At 30.0% G+C, this 20,369-nt stretch overlaps 1 protein-coding gene across 1 annotated transcript; it reads right to left on the bottom strand.

The window, feature by feature from the left end:
• Positions 1-335: 335 nt before the first annotated feature.
• Positions 336-2,794, bottom strand: LOC105780950 (uncharacterized). The gene is made up of 6 exons (XM_012605490.2): positions 2,082-2,794; positions 1,803-2,005; positions 1,507-1,717; positions 1,341-1,426; positions 1,154-1,245; positions 336-1,074 (listed from the first exon to the last, which is right to left on the bottom strand). The coding sequence occupies exons 1-6, from the start codon at positions 2,169-2,171 to the stop codon at positions 833-835; spliced, it is 924 nt and encodes a 307-aa protein (XP_012460944.1). The 5' UTR covers positions 2,172-2,794; the 3' UTR covers positions 336-832.
• Positions 2,795-20,369: the final 17,575 nt, after the last annotated feature.

Below are 20,369 nucleotides of genomic sequence, written 5' to 3'. Positions count from 1 at the left end.
AGAAAAACTTGAGACATCAATACATGTTGGATCGAACAGTAAAGAATTTGATATTCCTTAAATAAGATCTCAAGTTCGAGTCTTGTGGACAAAGAAAACAAAAATAAAAGAACTTACTTCTTGATTAATAACTTGGATTCATATACGAGACAATTTGTTTGCAATATATTATAGTTTAACCCTATCAAGTCAAGTAATCTAAAAATTGTAACCTAATTTTAATTTAATTTAACTTTGAAATATAATATAAGCACCCGCGATTGTGATATAAGTTGGTCACTGCATATGCATATGTTAGCATCACACAAAGGACTCCAAAGAGTATGAAATCAAGATTAAGAAATGAGTGATTGAATATTTTTGCTATAGGGATAAAGAAAATATTGTCAAACTGTGGAGGCTATCATCAATTTTTTCCACATCTCTCATTGGCTCTATAATGGTGAAAAAGAATCCAAAAACAAGTTCCCAAAGAGCCTCACTAACCCATTTGTTTACAACAATAAGCCCGAAAACAGGCTTAAAAACAGCTCCACTTGCTGTAATCTTGTAATGGTTGGCCTCAGATTGGACCATTTTGAAAAGGGTTTTCGATATTAAGTGCCAACCACAAATGCTCATAAGGTTTAAAGGTCCCCCTATTACTTCACAAAGCACAAAACCAGAATAAAACCCGCACTGAGGTTTCTCTTCTTTCTTTTTTTTTTTTTGGTTTTTTCTCTCTTTTTTTTTTTGTTTTTGTATTTTTTTTTTTTGGTAATTAGTGATCAGTCACTTTAATCCATGGGATTGGTTTCACGAAGAAAATTTACTTGTAAAGTAAATTTATGTTTTAGCCACGTCGAATTCCGGTGAAATAATTGAAGTCATGGTGTTCGACCCTAAGTTGCTTGAGCCATGAATCAGCCACACTCAAAAGCGACATTAATCGCTCTAGGTCTTGGCCGCAACTGCCTGACACCCACACGTCGCCTTGCATCTTGTAAGTGGCTAAACCAAATGGCAAAAGTGATATATCGTCCCCTTCGTTTCGTTTCTTTTTAGGATTTTCAATGTTATCTTCAGGATTCATATCTACAGATACACGATAAACATCAGCAAAAAGAAAAGGGAAAAAAATGTTCTAAATTTAAACAAAAGCTGAAGGCATCACCTTGGAAAGAAGATGATAAAGTGTGGTAAGTAAGGAAGCATGTAGACAAGTCTTTTATGGTCCTTCCCATTGGAATATGATAAATTGGGTACCTGTAATTATTCACATCACATATTAATTCTTATTCGAATAATCATAAACACGAAGGTATTATCTTTTTCTAATGCTGTGAACAGATGTCACCTACCAGGCAACCGCCATCCAACTAGCTGGAGAAAGATCTACACTCCTCAATGAGATCAAACCAGGGTATCTTCTTGATAATCCATTAATCTGCAAAGGGACATGAAGCTATAAATTGTAGCCTAAAACCTAAAATCAATAGGTCACTTACTATAGTTCATGAATGATACCTTATCCATGAGTGGAACCCTTCCATAAGGTGTAGTTCTTTCGAAATATTGAAAATAAAGGTAACCCAATCTATTATTGACATGCCAAAGGCTGTCTTGATCGGAGCCACCTTCCTCCGATGAACAACCGTCCCATCTCCATAACTCGCTTTCATCACTATAAGAATCACTAATAGAATCCCTCTCGCCATCGCCTGATTCTGTTTCTTCTCTGTTTTAAAGCCCCCCAAAAAATGTTACCGAATGTGCCTTCCAGATACTAATGAGTTTTTAAATTAAACAACAATTTCTATTACCTACTGCTGGTGAATATTTGGATTGCAGAGAGGTAAGGGACGTAGTATTGAACCAAGGTTTCGTTGCTGTTCAAACCGATGGGAACCCCGGCACCGTACGCACTCCACTCGTCGTAACAATTCCAAAGATCACCCAACGTGAAATATTCAACTTTTTCTCTCTCCCAAGGGTGCCATAAACGATTAAGGTTCCTAATCTCGCTCTGCAAAAACATTTTGAAAAAACATTAAAAAATGGAACCGAAACAGAGAGAAACAAAGAGAGGGGGATTTGCAGACCTTGCAGAGGAAGTGGGATTTGATAGTAGGCGTGGTGCAATGGAGGAAACAATCGAGGTTAGATTGCGTTGACCCAGAGTCGAAAATCATGATTTCGGAGAGAGAGAGATTAAGGGGTTTCTCTCTAACTCAAAAAACAGGGGAAAACAGAGGGCAAGTTGAAGAAGACAAAAGAGAAGAACAATGGGGGATAGAGGAAGAGAGAGATTATCGCGATTTCGTTAAATAAATGAAAAAAAAATGCTTGAATAAGCTAAATTTAAGGAAACAGAAAATGGAGAGAAAGAAAACTAAATTACAAAAAATTGAAATAAATACAAATCTGGATTCAACCTAGTCTTTGTTGGTAGTTGGAAAATTTTTTGTTGAATATTCAAGCTTTCTCTGGTTTTGATAAAAAATGAAGAAATGGTTTTGTTTTTTTCTTTTTGGAAAACGCTACGACCAATCAACGTTTAATTCTTTAAGTTAAATCCAAAAACCAGTTACGCAAAACCTACCAAAACAAGTTGTTTTTCTTTTAACAAACCCAAATTTCACGCCAACTGAAGAAGAAAAACGAAGTGAAGTCCGAGAAAACGAGAGAAAATAAGGGAAAAGTTTCCCTTTTATTCTTGTTTCGATGGCAAAAGCCGAAAAATTCTCAAATTTTATTGGTTTCTATACCTATTGGAACAGAACTTGTAAAAGACAAAGAAAGATTAGATAAGGAAGACGATAATAGTTGAAGCATTTGATTTCATATTTATAGCTCAGCTCTTGAAAGATACGTGTATGCAGAACTTCTTTGTTAGTAATCTTTTTAATTATTTTAATTAATCTTTGTATTAACAAAAGGGTTTTTTTAGAATTTGAGAAAAGAAAGAACTGGACTTGTTTGCAATTAACCAAAATTTGAGATTTATTATTATTTACATCCCTCTTAAATAACATGCGTTTATTTTGCTTACACTATGAGGTGTTTGGTAAACAGCGTTTTGAACTTCTTTTAGTTGATTTGGGCATAAATGAGTAATCAAACCTCTAAACAAAAAACGTAAGGATAAACAACTTTTTTCAGAGTTGATTGGGAATGAGATATATGGAATGATATATCTAACCAAGCTTGCTAAAAAATTACTCGTTTTGCTATATGTTCTCAAGTCTAATAAGGGTGCAAAGATATTAGTAGCCTCCATTCTTCCATTTTCACTTTTACCTATAAAGTCCAAAATAAATCTCAAAAAAAAAAACTCTACCGTGAATCTACAAAAATTAACTATGGAGATTCATTTGCAAGATGATTCCATCCATTAAGGTTAGTTCTTTCTATGCTTTTAAATTATTGTACATTTTTTAAGTAGTTTGTTTTTTTCCCTCCCTGTAAGTCAAATTTTTTAGTTCATGTTGTTCTTTTTTCTCCTTGTAAGTTGATTTTTTTCCCTAGTAATTCAACATTTTTTTGTACCTGTAATTCGACTTTTTTCTGTCATTGAAATAGTGTTTTATTTCAATAATTTCATCCAATAAAGACTAAAGTATTATAAACAAATAAATACTTGACAATAAAATGTGACACACTGTTATTTGTCATTTTACATATATTAACTTTCAACTATCAACTAAATTTTACCAAACACTTTTAAATAACTAGTCACCTCGGAATGGCGTATACATCACACATCCTGGATCAAGTAAAAGCTCTGGGTTTCCAGGGCTTTTTTTACATATATAATATAAAAAAATTAAAAATTTTGAAAATGGGATACCAACTGGATTAATTACGAAAATGGTATTGTTGGGGTGGTGGAGGGTGGTGCAAAGGCGGCACCACCTCGACAGTTCTGACACAAACAACATTCCTTTCAAAAAATATATTATATTGATTTTGTTTAAAAATACGAGTTTAGTATACGGGTTGCGGGTCAAAATTCCAATAAAAATACGAAAAGGGTTGGAATGGTAAAGCCTATTTGATAGGCGGCACCACTGTTACACTGCCATGGCCAGCAACGTCTCGAACAAGGGGAGATAGGACTTAACGTAACAGAATTTTGGGGGTTGGGGGACATGGAACTTAACATATCTGAAAAAAGAAAAAAAGATGTGTTATAAGGTTCCCGTCGGGAAGAAGAGAGGAAAAATTGAGTGTATTATATTATTTAGTATTTTTGTAATTATTTAGCACTTTTGTAATTATATTATTGTATTATTGAATGTATTATATTAATATGTTTTGATAATTATTGCAATAACTGAATTGAACTGATTTGGTACAATTCGATACATGAACTTTGATTTGGTGCAATTATACATGTGAAATTTGAATTGTGATTCACATTTATACATGAAACTTCGATTTTAATTCAATGTATACATTTAAAAATAAATACACATACGTTTATTTTATATCAATTAATATAATTATATGTATATAAAATATATCAATATAAAATGATGCTAATTTAATAATGTAATCGCTTTCTATGGTGAGATCTTAAGCTAATTATTTGCAAGCCAAATGCATGAATTGAAGAATTAAAAGAGACAAACTAATTATGGTTACAAATTAAAAGATAAATTTAATAAGAGGTGGATTCATCATGTTGTTGACGAAGAAGAGGCTTGAAAATGAAGCTTTGATTTATACAACTCATATAAATAATCCAAGGCCAATCATCTAAAATAGTATTAACTTAGGGATCTGAATCACTCGAAAATTTTTTGTATGAATATTACGCACGTGTAGTAATGAAAATTTTATAATTAAATTTAAATATAAATCGATTTTAAAACACTTGGAATAATTAAATTTAAAGTTAATTAATTTTTGACGAAATTATAATGTTCAAATCTCGTCGTAGGTAAACAAAAAATTATGTGTGAGTTATCTTTTAAATTGATTATGAGTTTTAGTCCATCACTGTTTATATCTATTTTAATCTAAAATCGTATATATTAGAACTCTCATTATTGACCTTATTAATCAAAATGACTGTTCATACTAGCCAGACTATTAAATGAGTTGGATTTTATCACCAAGGTTTGCATGACACTTTGGTTAGGTGGTTACAACAAATGAGCTATTTGTATAATTTGTTATGGAAATTATCCTCTCTCATGTTCTTTAAATGGAATCTTTTTTCTCTTTACTGTAGCCCGACCTTTATGAAATATCAAAATAATTATTTTTCATTTTTATTAGTTTCTGATTCTTCACATCTCTTCAATAGAGCTTGGTTTATAGGTCTGGGGGTTAAAGATTGTTCACTCATAGAATCTATCTATCTTGGTTCGAAATTTTGAGTAGCAAATGATAGATTTTTATTTGGATAGTTCCCTTTGGATGTTGTGCATGTTATTGAAAGAAACAACTATAAATCTGAACGAAATTTGAACATAAACAATAAAATTTACACGAAAATAAAAGAAAATATAGAAATTGAATTGAAAAAATATAGAGAAAAAAAAAGGAGTTTGTTAGAGCATGTTTCCATGGATCTTATTAAACCTATGAAGTGGTCCTAAACAGTGGATCTTAGTCTAACAACCTTTCATTTGTTCTTTCTGTAACTGTTCCTAACTACTTTTGTCTTAATATTTTAATTTTTGAGGTGAGTATTAATTAGTCTAAATCTAAGTTCCAACTGCCTGGGGATAAAAGCTTGTAACCCCCTTCACCTTGTCGTATAATTATTTTTAAAGGTGTTCATTTTCAAAGGAGAGGGATATTGTAGAATCATGTTCTTATACCGGAATTAAAAGTATACATTCATGTGAATTAAAAAAATTAAACAAGCAGATTGAGTCTTCGCTCGATTTATATGAGTATTGTTATTAATGCAGAAGGACGTAGGTTTAAATGCGCTGAAACCCATTATTCTCTTTTTTTATAGATTAGGGAGGAGCTATGGGTAGTTCTAAGTATTGTATAAAAAAATAACAAATATGATCAGAACCTATGATAAGATTGTTTAAAAAAATTAACCAATTTAACGTTCATGTAAATTAAATATATATATTTATAGGTGTGTCTGAAAATTAAGCTTTAATTATATAGAACTAAAACATGAAATATTTCGATTTAGTTTTTATTGATGCAACAGTTATTTAATTTTAATGTAAAAATTAGAGAATAAATAAAGTTAAAATAAATTTTGTAAAATATAAATTAAAAGAATAAAATAGAATGATTTGATTTATAATTTCTCTTCTTGTGTTTCATCATCTCTTCAAGGATATTAGTTATAGGCATTCATACATGTATAAAATGGATTTTGAATACTAATTTATTTGTTAACTGTTGTAATTTTATTTCCATTGATATTATGCTTTTTATTTAATGTGTTATTGTTGTATGATATTAATTTATTTTAAAAATAAAAATTGGACTGTTCATGGCAAATAAGTTTTAATATAAAATAAATAGTTGAAATTATAAGCAGTAAATATATTCACTTTTATACTATTATAGTAATTAATTGGTTTAATTATAAATTGTGTTAGTAGTAAATTACAATTCAAAATAGAGTAATAAAGAGAAGTTTTTAAAATATTTAATAATTTAGAATTTATAATTAATGTAATAACAAATCATTAATGAGAATAAATATTTTGATTTATAAAATATGCTTGTGTTTTATATATATATATATATATATATGATTTAGAACTATGGTTTAGATTTGTGGTGTGTTTATATTATTAAAGGAAATTGTTTTCACTAAAATAATAAACCCACATGGTTTTTTTTTGTTGCTAAGCCTAAACATGGTTATATATATATGTATATGTATATATGGTAGGATGGATAATTAGAGATTTGGGATATTGTAATTAGAATTAGACTTATTCATTGCAGCAATCTAAATTAAGATAATTTTCTTGTACGGGTCCTTTTTTAGGCTTTAAAAAAAAATTTTATTAACGTGTATGCTTTTATAGACTAATTTACCAATAAATATTTATAAGATTAGGCAGATTGAATGAAAAATGACGGGAATGGGCTAATTTTTGAAAAAAACGCTTCCAATTATAATCTTTTTCAGGTAATATGCAAAAAAATGCTTCCTGCTGAAAACTCTTTCTGTCATTTTTCAGCAAAAGTGCTTCGAGAAGGAAGCTCTTTTCCCCCAATAGTCACATACTTTCAACAGCTATTTAATTAGCCGTTGCCTCCCACGTTAAAAAAATTTGTCCTATGAACCCTCCCATTTCATTTTTTCCCAATTCAATCTCAACTCTCTTTCATATTATCAATTCTCTTTCAAATTCCTCTAGAACCCAATTAAATTCTCTATTTTTTTTTTTGCTCTCTCAATTTTTTTATTTAAATTATCTTAACATTTTCCTAAAATATTTTCTAATACAAAGTATTCATTTTTTTTTGAAATTATTAATGACAAATTCTGTAATCCGTCATGATAAGAACCACATTTCCGTCAATATTAAGAAGGCGAAAAAATTAATAACTAATATTTTATTCCTGCAAAGTAGATAGAGTTTCAATTATGAATTCAATTCAATTTTTCGATTCAATATACAATTAGTGTAAAATACAATTTTTTTAATTTTGAATTAAATTATTATTTAACATCTCAAAAAATTATTACAAAATGATTAATTAAAAATCTCAAACAAAAACCCTAAACCCTACTTTAAATAAACAAAACCCTAACCTTAAACCCTAATTTAAATAAACAAAACCCTACCCCTTAAAAATGACGCTAAAAAAATTAGGGGAAAAGAGCTTCTTGTTGAAAGCGCTTTTGCTGAAATATGGCGGAAAGAGCTTCCAGCTGGAAGCACTTTTCTGTGTATCACTTGAAAAAGCTTCTAGTTGGAAGCGGTTTTCAAAAATTGGCCCATTACCGTCTTTTTTCATTTAATCGGCCTAGTCCCGTAAAATTTTTTTGACATGGTAAATTAGTCGCTTTTATAATTAAATTTAAATTGAAAATATTTTTTTATTATTAATTAATAACTCAAGCTGAGCTAACCCTAATTGATAAATACTTTTGTCCATAGTCTAAAGTTCGGATTCAGGGTTCGAAGTAAAAAAGTTACCAAAATTATGTATCGATGACATGAAAAAATTTACTGAAATGTCATTAAATTATTAGAAAGAAACCATAAATCATGTGGTGAGAAAAGTCCATAACATAATTTCTTATCAATGATATGAAAAGTCCGACGAATATTGAATATTTATATAACACAATTATTAATAAATCAGAAATTAAATAATTAAAATATTTTTTATAAGATGGTAAAGCTACGGTACCGTGTTAACTCATTTTTGACCTTTCATTCTTGTTAAAACTGTGGATCCATATAGGTATAGCTGTATTAAAGCCACTTTGATGGCAATGGCTAGAGAAGATTATCCACATAAAGAGTAAAGTCAAATTTAAGATAAAGATAAAATCAAACCTGTATTTGCCAACTTGGCTGCTCTATTGTAACAAAATGGAGTTTGGAACTTAGCTATACAAGTGTTTATGGATTAAGTAGTCCGTTGGATTTGTTTTAAACCGAATTTAGATTTATGGGTTTTAACTTTAAAATGTTTTTATAATTTTTTAAAAATTTTTTTTAAAGAACAAAATAAATCATTTGAACGAGTAAAATCAAGTTCAGATTAAATTTTAATCTATAAACCAGAAGAAAATCAATTTTCCTTTTTCCCCTGCTATGATTCATGCATTAATTCATGGTAAGAAGTCTCATAGATTGAACATCTTGCTTTGCTATTTGCTATCCCTTCCTTGAACTTAGCCAAAAAAAAAAATCATGAAAGTAGTGCTTATCTATTTGAAATTTTCTTAACCCAAATTTACTTGATTTAAACCAAAATCATCTAAAATGTTTTACCTAAAATGGCTGTTGTTTGTGTTTAAGATTGTAAATACTTTGTTATTTAAATTTAATATTTTTTTATACATAAGGACTTTAACTGAGATATCTTGTCGAATCAACCACCTTGATTAATAAGGAGTTTGTTTGAAAAAGGATTTTTCCAATAGAAAACTATTAAGATTATATCGAGATCCATTTTGAGACCTCTTATCACATTCAAGCCTACATACAATAAATAGCTCATAACTTTACTACCAACACTCCACGATGTAACCAGATCGCATCCCATCAATTCTTAATAAAAAGCCTCCATTATTCTACTACCAATCCCATGTACTAGGACACTTGTCCAAAAACGTCTGCATCAAGCTCCTCCTTATGTAAACTCCCTCCATCACTAAGAAGTCTAAGCTCACACTACATTATTGATACTCGAACCCAAATATTGTCTCAAACTTTTTAAATACTCTTGAATCCTGTTAACCACTTTTGATATATAGCGTAAACCATCTCCAACTTTTAATATCACATATTGTATGAACATATTAAAGGAAAAATTGTATTTCATTTAAAATTTAAGTTATCATTATTTAATTATAATCTAAAATAGGAAATTTAGAGGTACTCGTCATTTGGCACAAACAAAACAATGTATTATTGTATTTCATTAAACTTTGAAGATCAAGTTGGGCTTTCTGTACATAAGACTGGAGCTTACTTTCCTCTTAAATCTTTTCAACTTTAAAGCTGCCCTCTTGAAAGATGCTTTAATGGGCCTAAAATATGGCCTTCTACAGGTTTACACGCATTCTCACTGCAGCAGACAGTGTCCAATTAATAGCAATAATCGATCCGACCGATCTAATTCAGTTAATTAAATTCGATTTTAATGATTCTAATGATTTTCAAGTTTGAAACTTTTATATTCCAACCGGAGAAAGCGTCGGAGCATGGCGGAATAAGCTACGGTAGCTAACTGCAAGCCTTTTTTTTTTTTTTTGAAAGAGAAAGAATAATTGTTTTTTGAAGATAGGGAGGAAATGAATTAAAAAAGTAAAGCCTTCTCTTTCAAGCCTTGACCTAGGTCAAAGGACCCGGTTTGAACCCAGACCGGATTGAGCTACCCAACAGGCCACTCCGTCATCTCAACTTGGCCCAGCAAGCTTTTAGCCCAAAAACTTGGGCTTGGTATAATTCCTTAGTTTTAAGTTTATTTTAATAGCCCATTTTTATTTATTTTTAATTGTTGTATTTATGTCATATTAGCTATAGTTATGTGGAAATTAATTTTTATATATTCAAATATTATATTCTTATGTATATATATTATATTTAATCATTGTTTCAATGATATTATTTACTATATTTATAACGTATAATGGCATGCGAATTAAAGTGATTTAAAAAAAAAACATTTTCTTAATATTGCATGAATATTTGTATGTATTGGGTGCAATTTTATTGATTTTTATATTTATCATAATAAAAACTATCATAATTCTAAAAATTAAACATTTATATTATTTTAAAAATTTTCAACCATGCATTTTATATTTTGGTTTTTGTCTAACGGCGGTGTTAGCTTCTAGGCTAGCTACCATCGCGTTTTTCTTTTGCTCATTAACTTTTTTCTTTTCTTCTTGTTCACTCCATGCGTCTTTTCTCTAAAACAGTTTACAGATCTATTTTGTGGATATTTTTGTTGTCTTCACAAGTTGTGATGGACAGACGACGATGTCTATCATCGTTGAAATACTACCGACCACTGATAGTTTCTTTTAGAAAGTGAGTAGCTTTTCGTTGACTTCTTAATCTGATTCTATTTTGAGAGTATTTCAGAATAATAAATGATTACATGAGTCGGTTTGGACTCGTGTTTTCTTAAGTTTTATATATTTTTTTTGGTTGTTTTTCCATTGTTTAATAAGTCTTCACTTTTAAATTTTTTTCTACTCTTGTAGTTCGCTTTTTAGTCTTGCTTATGCATGTAGTTTTGCTTTTACGAGTGATTTTAGCGTTGGTTTTGTCGTCGTTTTCTCTAGTTTGGTGGATGCTCGATTCTTTTACCGATTTATGCCTGCCACTTTGGACCACCCGGGGCTGATTTCCTTATTGTATTAAGTGCTTACAATCACTTTTAATATGTTGTGCCTGAGTTGTGATAGAGCCAATTATCAACATGCCATAATGCTCTATTGATACTGAAGCTTTTGTTGTGTTGATGGAGCTTGTCCAGTAGCGCGTTATTTTTCCCCTTTGAATTGTATGGTCTCATTCATTGAACGAATGAATTAATTTTCCCTTTCAATTTTTTTCGATCATAGTATTATTGAAATATTACAAATATTATAATAATATTATAATAAATAAATATAAAAATACTAAAATTGATACATGCAATCTAATCCATGCATCTTACAAGATAAAAAATTAGTGAATTTCTTTCTTTCTTTCTTTTTCAAAATGAAAGATGCAATTTACCCATTTCAAATTCCACATATTCTACAAATAAGTAATATGAAAGCCCCACCTCAAACACATATTCTTCTCAAAAAAATCGTCACTAATGCTCGATCTTCAGCGGCGTTTTACGTCATTTTTAGCGGCGTTTTTTGTTCAAACGCCGCTAAAAATGTCGCTAAAAGCCTGTTTTGCTATAGTAGGAGGATATTTTTGACACTTGAAACCAGGTAGAGGTAAACAACATTTTCCTTAATCAAACAAATAATTAATTATTTTAATTTTACTTAAAATTTAACATCTGCCATGTAAAAAAAGAAAAAAGAAAAAAGATAAGAGTTTAGAATCCATCTTGATATGTATCCAGATCGTCCCCCACCCCACCACCTTTTGTAGTGATGGAGGCTTTACTTGTTAACGAAGATAAAGGTGAGGTTAAAGTTTGTGAGAATGCCTTTTTTAATCATTTTAATTTGTAGTGGTTCATTAGTAAATAGATAAATGTAGGCTTCTTTCTGACCCACCAATGCAGTCAATTGTCAATGTTATTCTGCTATTTTTCTCCATCACTATAATGGATTCTCGTTAACTACCTTTGAAGCTTTTTTATTTTTACCATGGGATCTCAAATATGTATTTAATTATGACTTTGAGTGAAATGATTCGTGTAATTATAAAATTATTTTTAAAATTGGAAATATTTCATTAAATAAAAAAATAACGAGAAGAGATGAATAAAACAAGTTTTGCTTTAGGGTTTAAGTTTCACGAACTAATTTGACGTCAATTTGAATAAAAAATTACTAAAATAATTTTTAATTATACTTATATTTTTTATAAAATTAATAAAATTTAATCATAATGAAATTCGAACTCACGAGACTCATTTCAACCGATGATTATTTTTAACATAAACTTCGATAAATATGTTTATTACGTTACGAGATACAATCATAAGCATAATTACACATAATATAACATTAGAAGAATCATTATAATTAAAATTACAAAACATATTGAGTAAATTCAAGAACAAAACCCATTCATGTGTGAGAATTAAGTAATGTTAATATAATTATATATAATTTATATGAAGACTCAAATATAAGAACTAAATATTAAGCTTGTGAATAAACCAAAACTTCATTATTGTAATCAATAAAATATTAAAAAAGCAAAAAGCAAAAAGCAAAAAGGGACCTACATTTTAGACTAGTTGTAAAGATGGAAATGCATTACTTCTGCTTGGAAAAATATTACATCCCAATCACCTTTTTAAACAAGAAAAAGGAAAAGAGGAAAAAAAAAAAAGTGGTCATTGATTGGCGTAGTTGATTTTTTCCTTTTCTATATATAATAGAAAATTAGGGAAGGAAAGCTCAAAGTTATGGCAGAACCAAAGAAAAAGAGGCAAAAGAGTTGGCGGATAATCCGTGGGTGTTTGCCCCATTTACCCGATTTGGGAAATTGTTATAAGTATTATGAAAATTTCTGTATTAGAGGTCAAACTGTATTTTATTTTGTCTATTAAAAAATAGGTAATTTAGACTCTATACATCAGATCGAAGAGCAATAGTCTTTTTGGTTAAAGTTTAACAGAAGGATCAATTTACTCTTTGATCTTTCGTATAGAGACTAACTTTTTCATTTTTTGAGTAGAGGAGGCAAGATACTATCCGACTCCTAGTATAAGGGCCTCCATGGTACTTTTATCCTCTTCATTCAAAAATGAAATTAAGTCATCATTCCTCAAATGTAAATCTAATGCGGATATAACCACAAGGTGTGGCATGGTAATAGCTCACTTCGTCCTTTAATCATGTGGGCACGGGTTCGATCCTTGCTCGTGGGAATAGAGCATATTTTGTGGTCAACCATTTACTTTTTCAATAAGCACTACTACGGCGAGACTTCCACCCTTATAAAATCTTAAGGAAGAAAGTGGTTCCAAAACCGTATCAGCAAATTTAATTCCAAGACTTAATTGAAAGCTATATAGGATCACATGGGCACCCAATTGCAACTTGCATGTTCATTGGTGGATATTCAAAAGTTCTATTAGTTGGCCAGGTCTCTACTTTCAACTACATCCACAGTTGTAATCCAAAAGATCAAACGGATTGCTTGTGACAAGTTTTCGTTTTTTTTTTGGTAGTAGCATGCAGCAAGCACAGTCCCAAGTAGGGTATCTAAAAATGGCACTAATCTGCCAGCCTAGTTGAGTGTCAAACGATGCCAATTATGATGAATCTTCATGTTTCATGATTTCTGTTGAGGGGGGCCTTGGGTTTGTGGTGAAAAGTGGTCTAATATTTTGTTGTCATGCGTGAAACTATAGATGTAGAAATATGGCTGAAATATATATGAGGGATTATAGGTGAATGGTTATCATATGCTATAAACATTAAGCATTTAAGACAGCTTCCTCCCCTCCCACCAAATCAACTCCCTTAGTTCGGTGCGAAATAAATGCATATAACTCCCATTCAATAACTAGTATTGTTGCCTACCATTTTTGTTGCATGTCACGTTAATGCAACCAAGTAAAAATAAGGCATAATGTCAACTTTAATCTTTAATGTTTATATCTTTTGTCAATTTGGTTATTATTATTTTTTAAGTTAAATTTACCTCAACATTTTAAAAATAGTAAAATTTGACCATCAACTTTTGAAAGAGTCAAAATGATGTTTTTAAGTAGAATACTAATTAAAATGTTAAATTTTAAACATAACAACTGCATGACAATCCATGTGTACTTCATGATATATATATTTTTAATTTTCATGAACCTTTTAATTTTAAAATTTTAATTTTGATTTAATTTTTAATTTTATAAATTTTGAATTATTTGTTGGCATGACATATAAAACAAATGATGTTATGTTAGTATGATGTGCATATGGACCATCATGCGAGTTGCCACACCAACAACGTTAAAAATTAATGTTTTAATCGTCATTTCCGCTAAAAAAAACGATTTGACTCTTTTTAAAGGTTAATAGTCAAATTTAACTAAAAAAAGAATAAGAACCAAATTGACAAAATGTAAATGTTGAGGGCTAAATTTATCATTATGCCTAAAAATAAGAAAAGAATCTATTATGCTTTTAGTGTTATGCGTAAGTTGTGAAATTAGTTTTTTTTTTTAATATGATAATTTTTTATACAATGTTAAGGTTGGGGATGGGGCCACACGGTTCTAACCTGTGTTAAATGGGTGTCTGATAAGAGCATTAACCATCGCTCCATACAAGTCAAGACTAATATGGCTATTTTTGGTTCCTATACTTTTTGAATTTTAAAATTTCAATCGTGATCAAATCGTAGCCGTTGAATTCATTAAAATCTATTATTTCTAAAATTTTATACGGTAAACATATCGTCACGTGTTTAATATTATTTCAGCTTGTTATTTTCACATAATACTCGTAAAAAGTTAGTGAATTTAATGGTCGTCATTTGAGTCAAAATTAAAAATTTAAAACAAAAAAAGTATAAGAACTAAATTTGACCAAATTAGAATATTAAAAAGAAATTCGTATATAAAGACTAATACTAAAATTTGAGAAAATTGTTAACAAAATATTTTGAAAAATTCTTTTAGGATAATACATTTTTCCCCTCGTTATGGTGTAAATGGACTCTTTGAAACATTATTTGAAAATATAATACTACTGACAAAGTAAGAAGATATCGATGAAATTTGAAGTTTTTTTTCATAAATAATAGACATAATAATAAATGTAACTTTTAACGTTTACATCTTTTGTCAATTTGGCTCTTATTCTTTTTTGAGCTAAATTTGACCATCAATATTTCGAAAGAGTTATATTTGACCATTAATTTTTTAACGATGTTGGTGTGGCAATCCATATATGTGTATTTCATATTGATATAACATTATTAGTCTTATATGTCATGTTAAAAAATAATTTAAAAATTATAATAATATTCAAAAGTTTTAAAAATAAATTAAAAAAATAGTATGAAACGTTGGTCTTTTACAACACAGGAGTTGTCTTAAGTGGCTTTAGTGGTGTAACAACCTGTTTTCAGTGAAATCGGAACAGTGGTTTTGGGACCACAAATTCCAGGTCAGAAGAAAATTTATTTCAATATTATTTTATGGTCTAAAGTATGATAGGAATATCGTATGAAAATTTTGTTAAGAAATTTTACTGTTTACATGTTTAATGTGATAAAAAGGACCAAATTGCATAAAGTGCAAAAGTTGAATTCTAGTAGCTAAAAGTATCAAATAGCTATGGAATTTAAAATTTGAGGTCCTTATATGGAAAATATACCATTTAGAGGAGTTAGTAGATAAGGATGATTATTCATCATTGGAAATTAAAGAAATATTAAGGTTAATTTTGGAAAGATGATAAAATAATGATGATAAATGAAATAAATAATTAAATTAATATCATTTTCATCATCTTTCCTAAAATAAAAACATGGAAACCCTAGCCATGGAAGTTGAGTTCTAGCAAACTTATTTGGCTTAATTAGGTGAGTATTCTTGTCCCGTTTTTAATGATTTTTATGTTTCCAAGATCGTAATAGCTTAATCTAGCTATCTCGAGGATTAATTTGTAAAACCGTTAAAGTATTAGGGTTTTTTCATGGATGAGTATAGTTAATTTTGAAGTTTTATGGTAGAAAATGACAGGTTGTTGTTAGATAAACAACTTTTGTAAAGAGAATTTTGATGAAATTATGATTTAGTGACCAAATTGTAAAGATGAAAAATTTATGGAAAAATTCTAAATTTTGTGAAAAATATGGGCTGCAATTGATATGTATGAAAACCGGTTAGGCTTGAAATAATGATTAAATTGTATGAATTTCATTTTTCGAGCCTAGGGACTAAATTATAATTAATTAAAAGTATAAGGGTAAAATAGTAATTTTGCAAAATATGTATATTGGATTGAATTGATTATGAATTGTATTAAATTGAGTTAAATTCATTCGTATAGATCCGGATAAACCTAATACGAAGTTAGATCGAGGAAAAGAGAAAGTATCGGATTAGTAGCTTACAAATCTACGTATACTTGTTGAGGTAAGTTCGTGTAACTAAATTATATATTTGTATGATTTGAATTGAATATTTTTGTGTGCGTGATTTGTATAAAATTCCATATATATTATTGATCACATATTCTACAAGTACAAAATCCCGTTTGAACTTTAGAAATTCGATGGATACAAATGACATGTCATTAGAGTTCTCGGATTGGTTGTGGTCTTACATGTGTTGCGGGCACACCACAGCTTTTATGAGCATCCTGATATTTGGCTCTCACGAGCTTTCTGATTAATGGCTCTCTTGAACTTCCCGATAATTGGCTCGCATGAGCTTCTCGATTTATGGCTCTTATGAGCTTCTCGATATATAGCTTGATTGAGCTTCCCATTATACATTTACATGAGCTTCCCATTATATGGCTCGAAAGAGCTTCCCGTTTACATATTTGTATAAACATACATGTATATGAATTGACGGATTATAATTTTGTACACTTCGTGTGCACTACCCGTGTATCCAACAATATTTTAAATGGTTCAATGGGCAAATTTCTGATATGAGATAATGAGTTCAAAACAAACTATTACCCATATATATGAAGTACATGAAAATGATATTACCTGATATATTGATGCGTGAATTGGTTGTTACTAGAATGTGGAACTTGCTTGATGACTTTGTTGGTCCATGATTAAGGGCTATTATATGTGATTACTTGGCTAACATGAGGAGGATATGTGTTTAGGATTTTGGCCAAGTTGGTTTGGATAATTCTTGTATGCTTACCTTATATGTGAAATAATGGTAAGTTAAATTCCATGTTATACGAACTTACTAAGCTTAAATGCTTACTCTATTTTATTTTTCCTATTTTATAGTAATTTAGAAGCTCGATTTGGTTGGAAGCTGGTCAGAGTTATTTCACACTATCCATCAACCCATTTCGATATATATAGTAAATCAATTTTGGTTATAATAGCATGTATAGGTTAATTTGGCCAATGTTGGCATAAAGTTATCTTGTTGAGACTAGCCATTAGAGTGGCTTGTGTTTGATATTTTTGATATATATATATATATATATATATATATATATATATATATGGCCTTATCTTGATTAATGTGTGTTTGGTATAGTTGAATAATGAATAATTTATAGGCATATTGAAGATTGGTTTGAGATAGTATGTTTGGTACAAATATGCATATATGTATATTTTGTTAATTTGGTAAGTTTGGATACTTGGATATATGTGGTGATATGTCATGTATAAAACTTGATTTTCGCTTGATTTGAATGCTTTATTATGGTTTGTTGATGTCCAAAAATGTTGAGATAGGTTGATGACAAGTTAGGTGAGGAATGTGGCTTGAAAATGACCTAATTTTTGTACACATAGGCAGAGACACGGGCGTGTGTCTCCGTGTGTCCCTTGCATGTTTTAAATTACAAAACAGAATGCTCACACGGCCTAGCACACGGGTGTGTGGCTTGGCCGTGTGACCTAAGTTAGAGAGCACATAAGTTTGGACACGGGTTGGGACATGGTCGTGTGTCCCTATTTCGAATGCCTACATGGCCTAAGACAAGGGCTTGTCTCTTGACCGTGTGAGACACACGGCGTGACCACATGGGCGTGTGTCCCTTACACCCGATTTAGTCCCGACTTGTTTCTAATGTGTATTTTGGGCCTCGATGGCTCACATAAGGGACATTATGCTTGAATTTGATTGGTTACTAATTTGAATGCTATATGACATGAAATATTTGTTTATTTGTTCTGTAAATTCTAATAATGCTCTGTAACCCTATTCTGGCGACAGATACGGGTTAGGGGTGTTACAAGTGGTCCATAGTGTGAGGACCATTTGAAAAAAGGTCAACTAACCACTTCCCAAATTCTTTTTTACATAATCATAACCTTCAATTATGACTATGAAATTAAGAGAAAATGGTTATGATAGTTCTTGATGGTAGAACTATTATAGATATGAGTAAAAGTCAACCAAGGCCTCTAAGCACAAAAACAATTTCATGTTAGTAAACAATATCATCTATTGAGGTGTGTTTAAGTGCTTAGAAGACTTTGGCATTCTATTTTATATTGCAAAATTCGACTCTTTTTTTTGGTGTTGTTACTCTTCCCCACTTTAGTTAAATAAAACTACTAAGGTTAAAAATCACATAAAAAACATAAATATTAATATTAAGATAAAATTATTATATGCCTTTTATAATTACCCACAAGAGTTATGGAAATGAATTTAATAATTTTATCACGTGAATATATTTTTATCGCAGAAATAAAACAATAATTCTATCATAAAGTGGATTAAATTGAATTAAAAATTTAGCCGACGAGGTAATTTTTATGTCACTAGATTTATTAATTACATAATTTGCATAGGTAAATTATAATTTATGTATGCCTCAAATTTATTTTAAGCATGTATGTTCATTTATTTTGCAGTTTTATAACATGTGAATATGTTTGATAATAGAGTAGATATCCCTGAATTAATTAGTGAGAATTTTAAGTTATGGAAGGAAAGTATTCACCTCCATTTAAGGTGCTTGGATATTGAATATGCCACAAGGAAAGATGAGTGCCACATAACTGAAACCAACATTCAAGTTGATCTTGCTATGCATGAAAAATAGGAGTGGTCTCATTGCTTAAATATCATGTTCATAAAGAGAAAGATTTTTGTTGATGTTCGTGGCTTAATTGAGCAACATGAAAATGTCTAAGAATTACTAGTAGCTATTGAAAAATAGTTTAAGATTTCTGAAAAGTCATTAGCCAACACCCTAATTATGAAATTCACTTTAATAAAGCTCACTAGTGTGAAAGGCATATGTGACAATATCAACAAACTAAGGAGTTTAGCGACTCGATTGAAAGCACTTAAGGTCGAAATGTTTGAATCTTTCTTAGTGCACTTTATATTGAACATTCTTCCACTTCATATAAGGATAAATGGTCTATCGATGATCTTTAGACCATGTGTGATCAGGAAGAAACTCAATTGATACTGGAAATGGGAAATAGTGCACTAAAGGTTACTTAAGTAAAGAAAATGACCCAAACCAATCAAAAGGGGAAGGCTAAAATGCATCCCCAATTTGACATAAAGAAAGAGTCTAAAGTGTTTCTTTTGTAAAAAGAAGGGACATTTAAAGAAAGATCGTATCAATGATAAGAAATGGCTTGAAAAGAAAGGTAAATAAATCTCACTTGTTTAGTTTGAGTCAAATGTGGTTGATGTAAGTTATAACAAATGGTAGATCGATTCTGGTTCTACAATCCATGTCTCAAATTCCTTACAGGGATTAACAAACTTGAGGGAGCTGAGTGATACATCTATTCGAGTAATAAGATGTAGTTGCATGTAGAAGCAATTGGAACCTACAAATTAGTGCTTAGAAGTGGCTTTGTTTTAATTTTAGAAAAAAAGACTTTTTATATTCATAATTTTCCTAGAAATGTAATTTCTATTTCAATACTTGTACCTTTAGGATATTTTTTTAGTTTTTCAAACATTAGTTTCAATTTATTTTATAAATCTGAATTTGTTAGAAATGGTGGTTAATGCAATGGTTTTTACTCCATTTACAAAATAATGTCACTCATAATATTATGCATGTTCATTGTGGTACCAAACATTGTGCTATAAATGAAGATCCTCTATTTTATGACATCGAATATTAAGACACACCTCCACTAAAAGGATTAAGAGATTAGTAAATAACAAGGCATTGAGTACTTTAGATTTTATTGATTTTGGTACTTGTATAGACAACATCAAGGGCAAGCAGTCTAACAAGTCAAAGAAAGGTGCCAAGAGAACTTCAACCATATTGGATATCATCCATTCTGATATTTGTTGCCCATATATGAATGCTCGAAGTAAAAAATACTTCATCACATTTATAGATGATTCATCACAGA

Source organism: Gossypium raimondii, chromosome 4, assembly GCF_025698545.1.
Source record: "Gossypium raimondii isolate GPD5lz chromosome 4, ASM2569854v1, whole genome shotgun sequence".
Taxonomy (NCBI): Eukaryota; Viridiplantae; Streptophyta; class Magnoliopsida; order Malvales; family Malvaceae; genus Gossypium; species Gossypium raimondii.
Note: the sequence above shows the minus strand (reverse complement) of the source record. Positions and strands in the feature narration are given on the sequence as shown.

Excerpts from the sequence above, each read along its gene's own strand:
- LOC105780950 (XM_012605490.2), bottom strand. The coding sequence starts at position 2,171 with ATGATTTTCGACTCTGGGTCAACGCAATCTAACCTCGATTGTTTCCTC. Across the intron at positions 1,427-1,506 it reads GGGTTCCACTCATGGATAAG|ATTAATGGATTATCAAGAAG; the intron begins GTATCATTCATG and ends GTCCCTTTGCAG. Across the intron at positions 1,246-1,340 it reads AGTTGGATGGCGGTTGCCTG|GTACCCAATTTATCATATTC; the intron begins GTAGGTGACATC and ends GAATAATTACAG.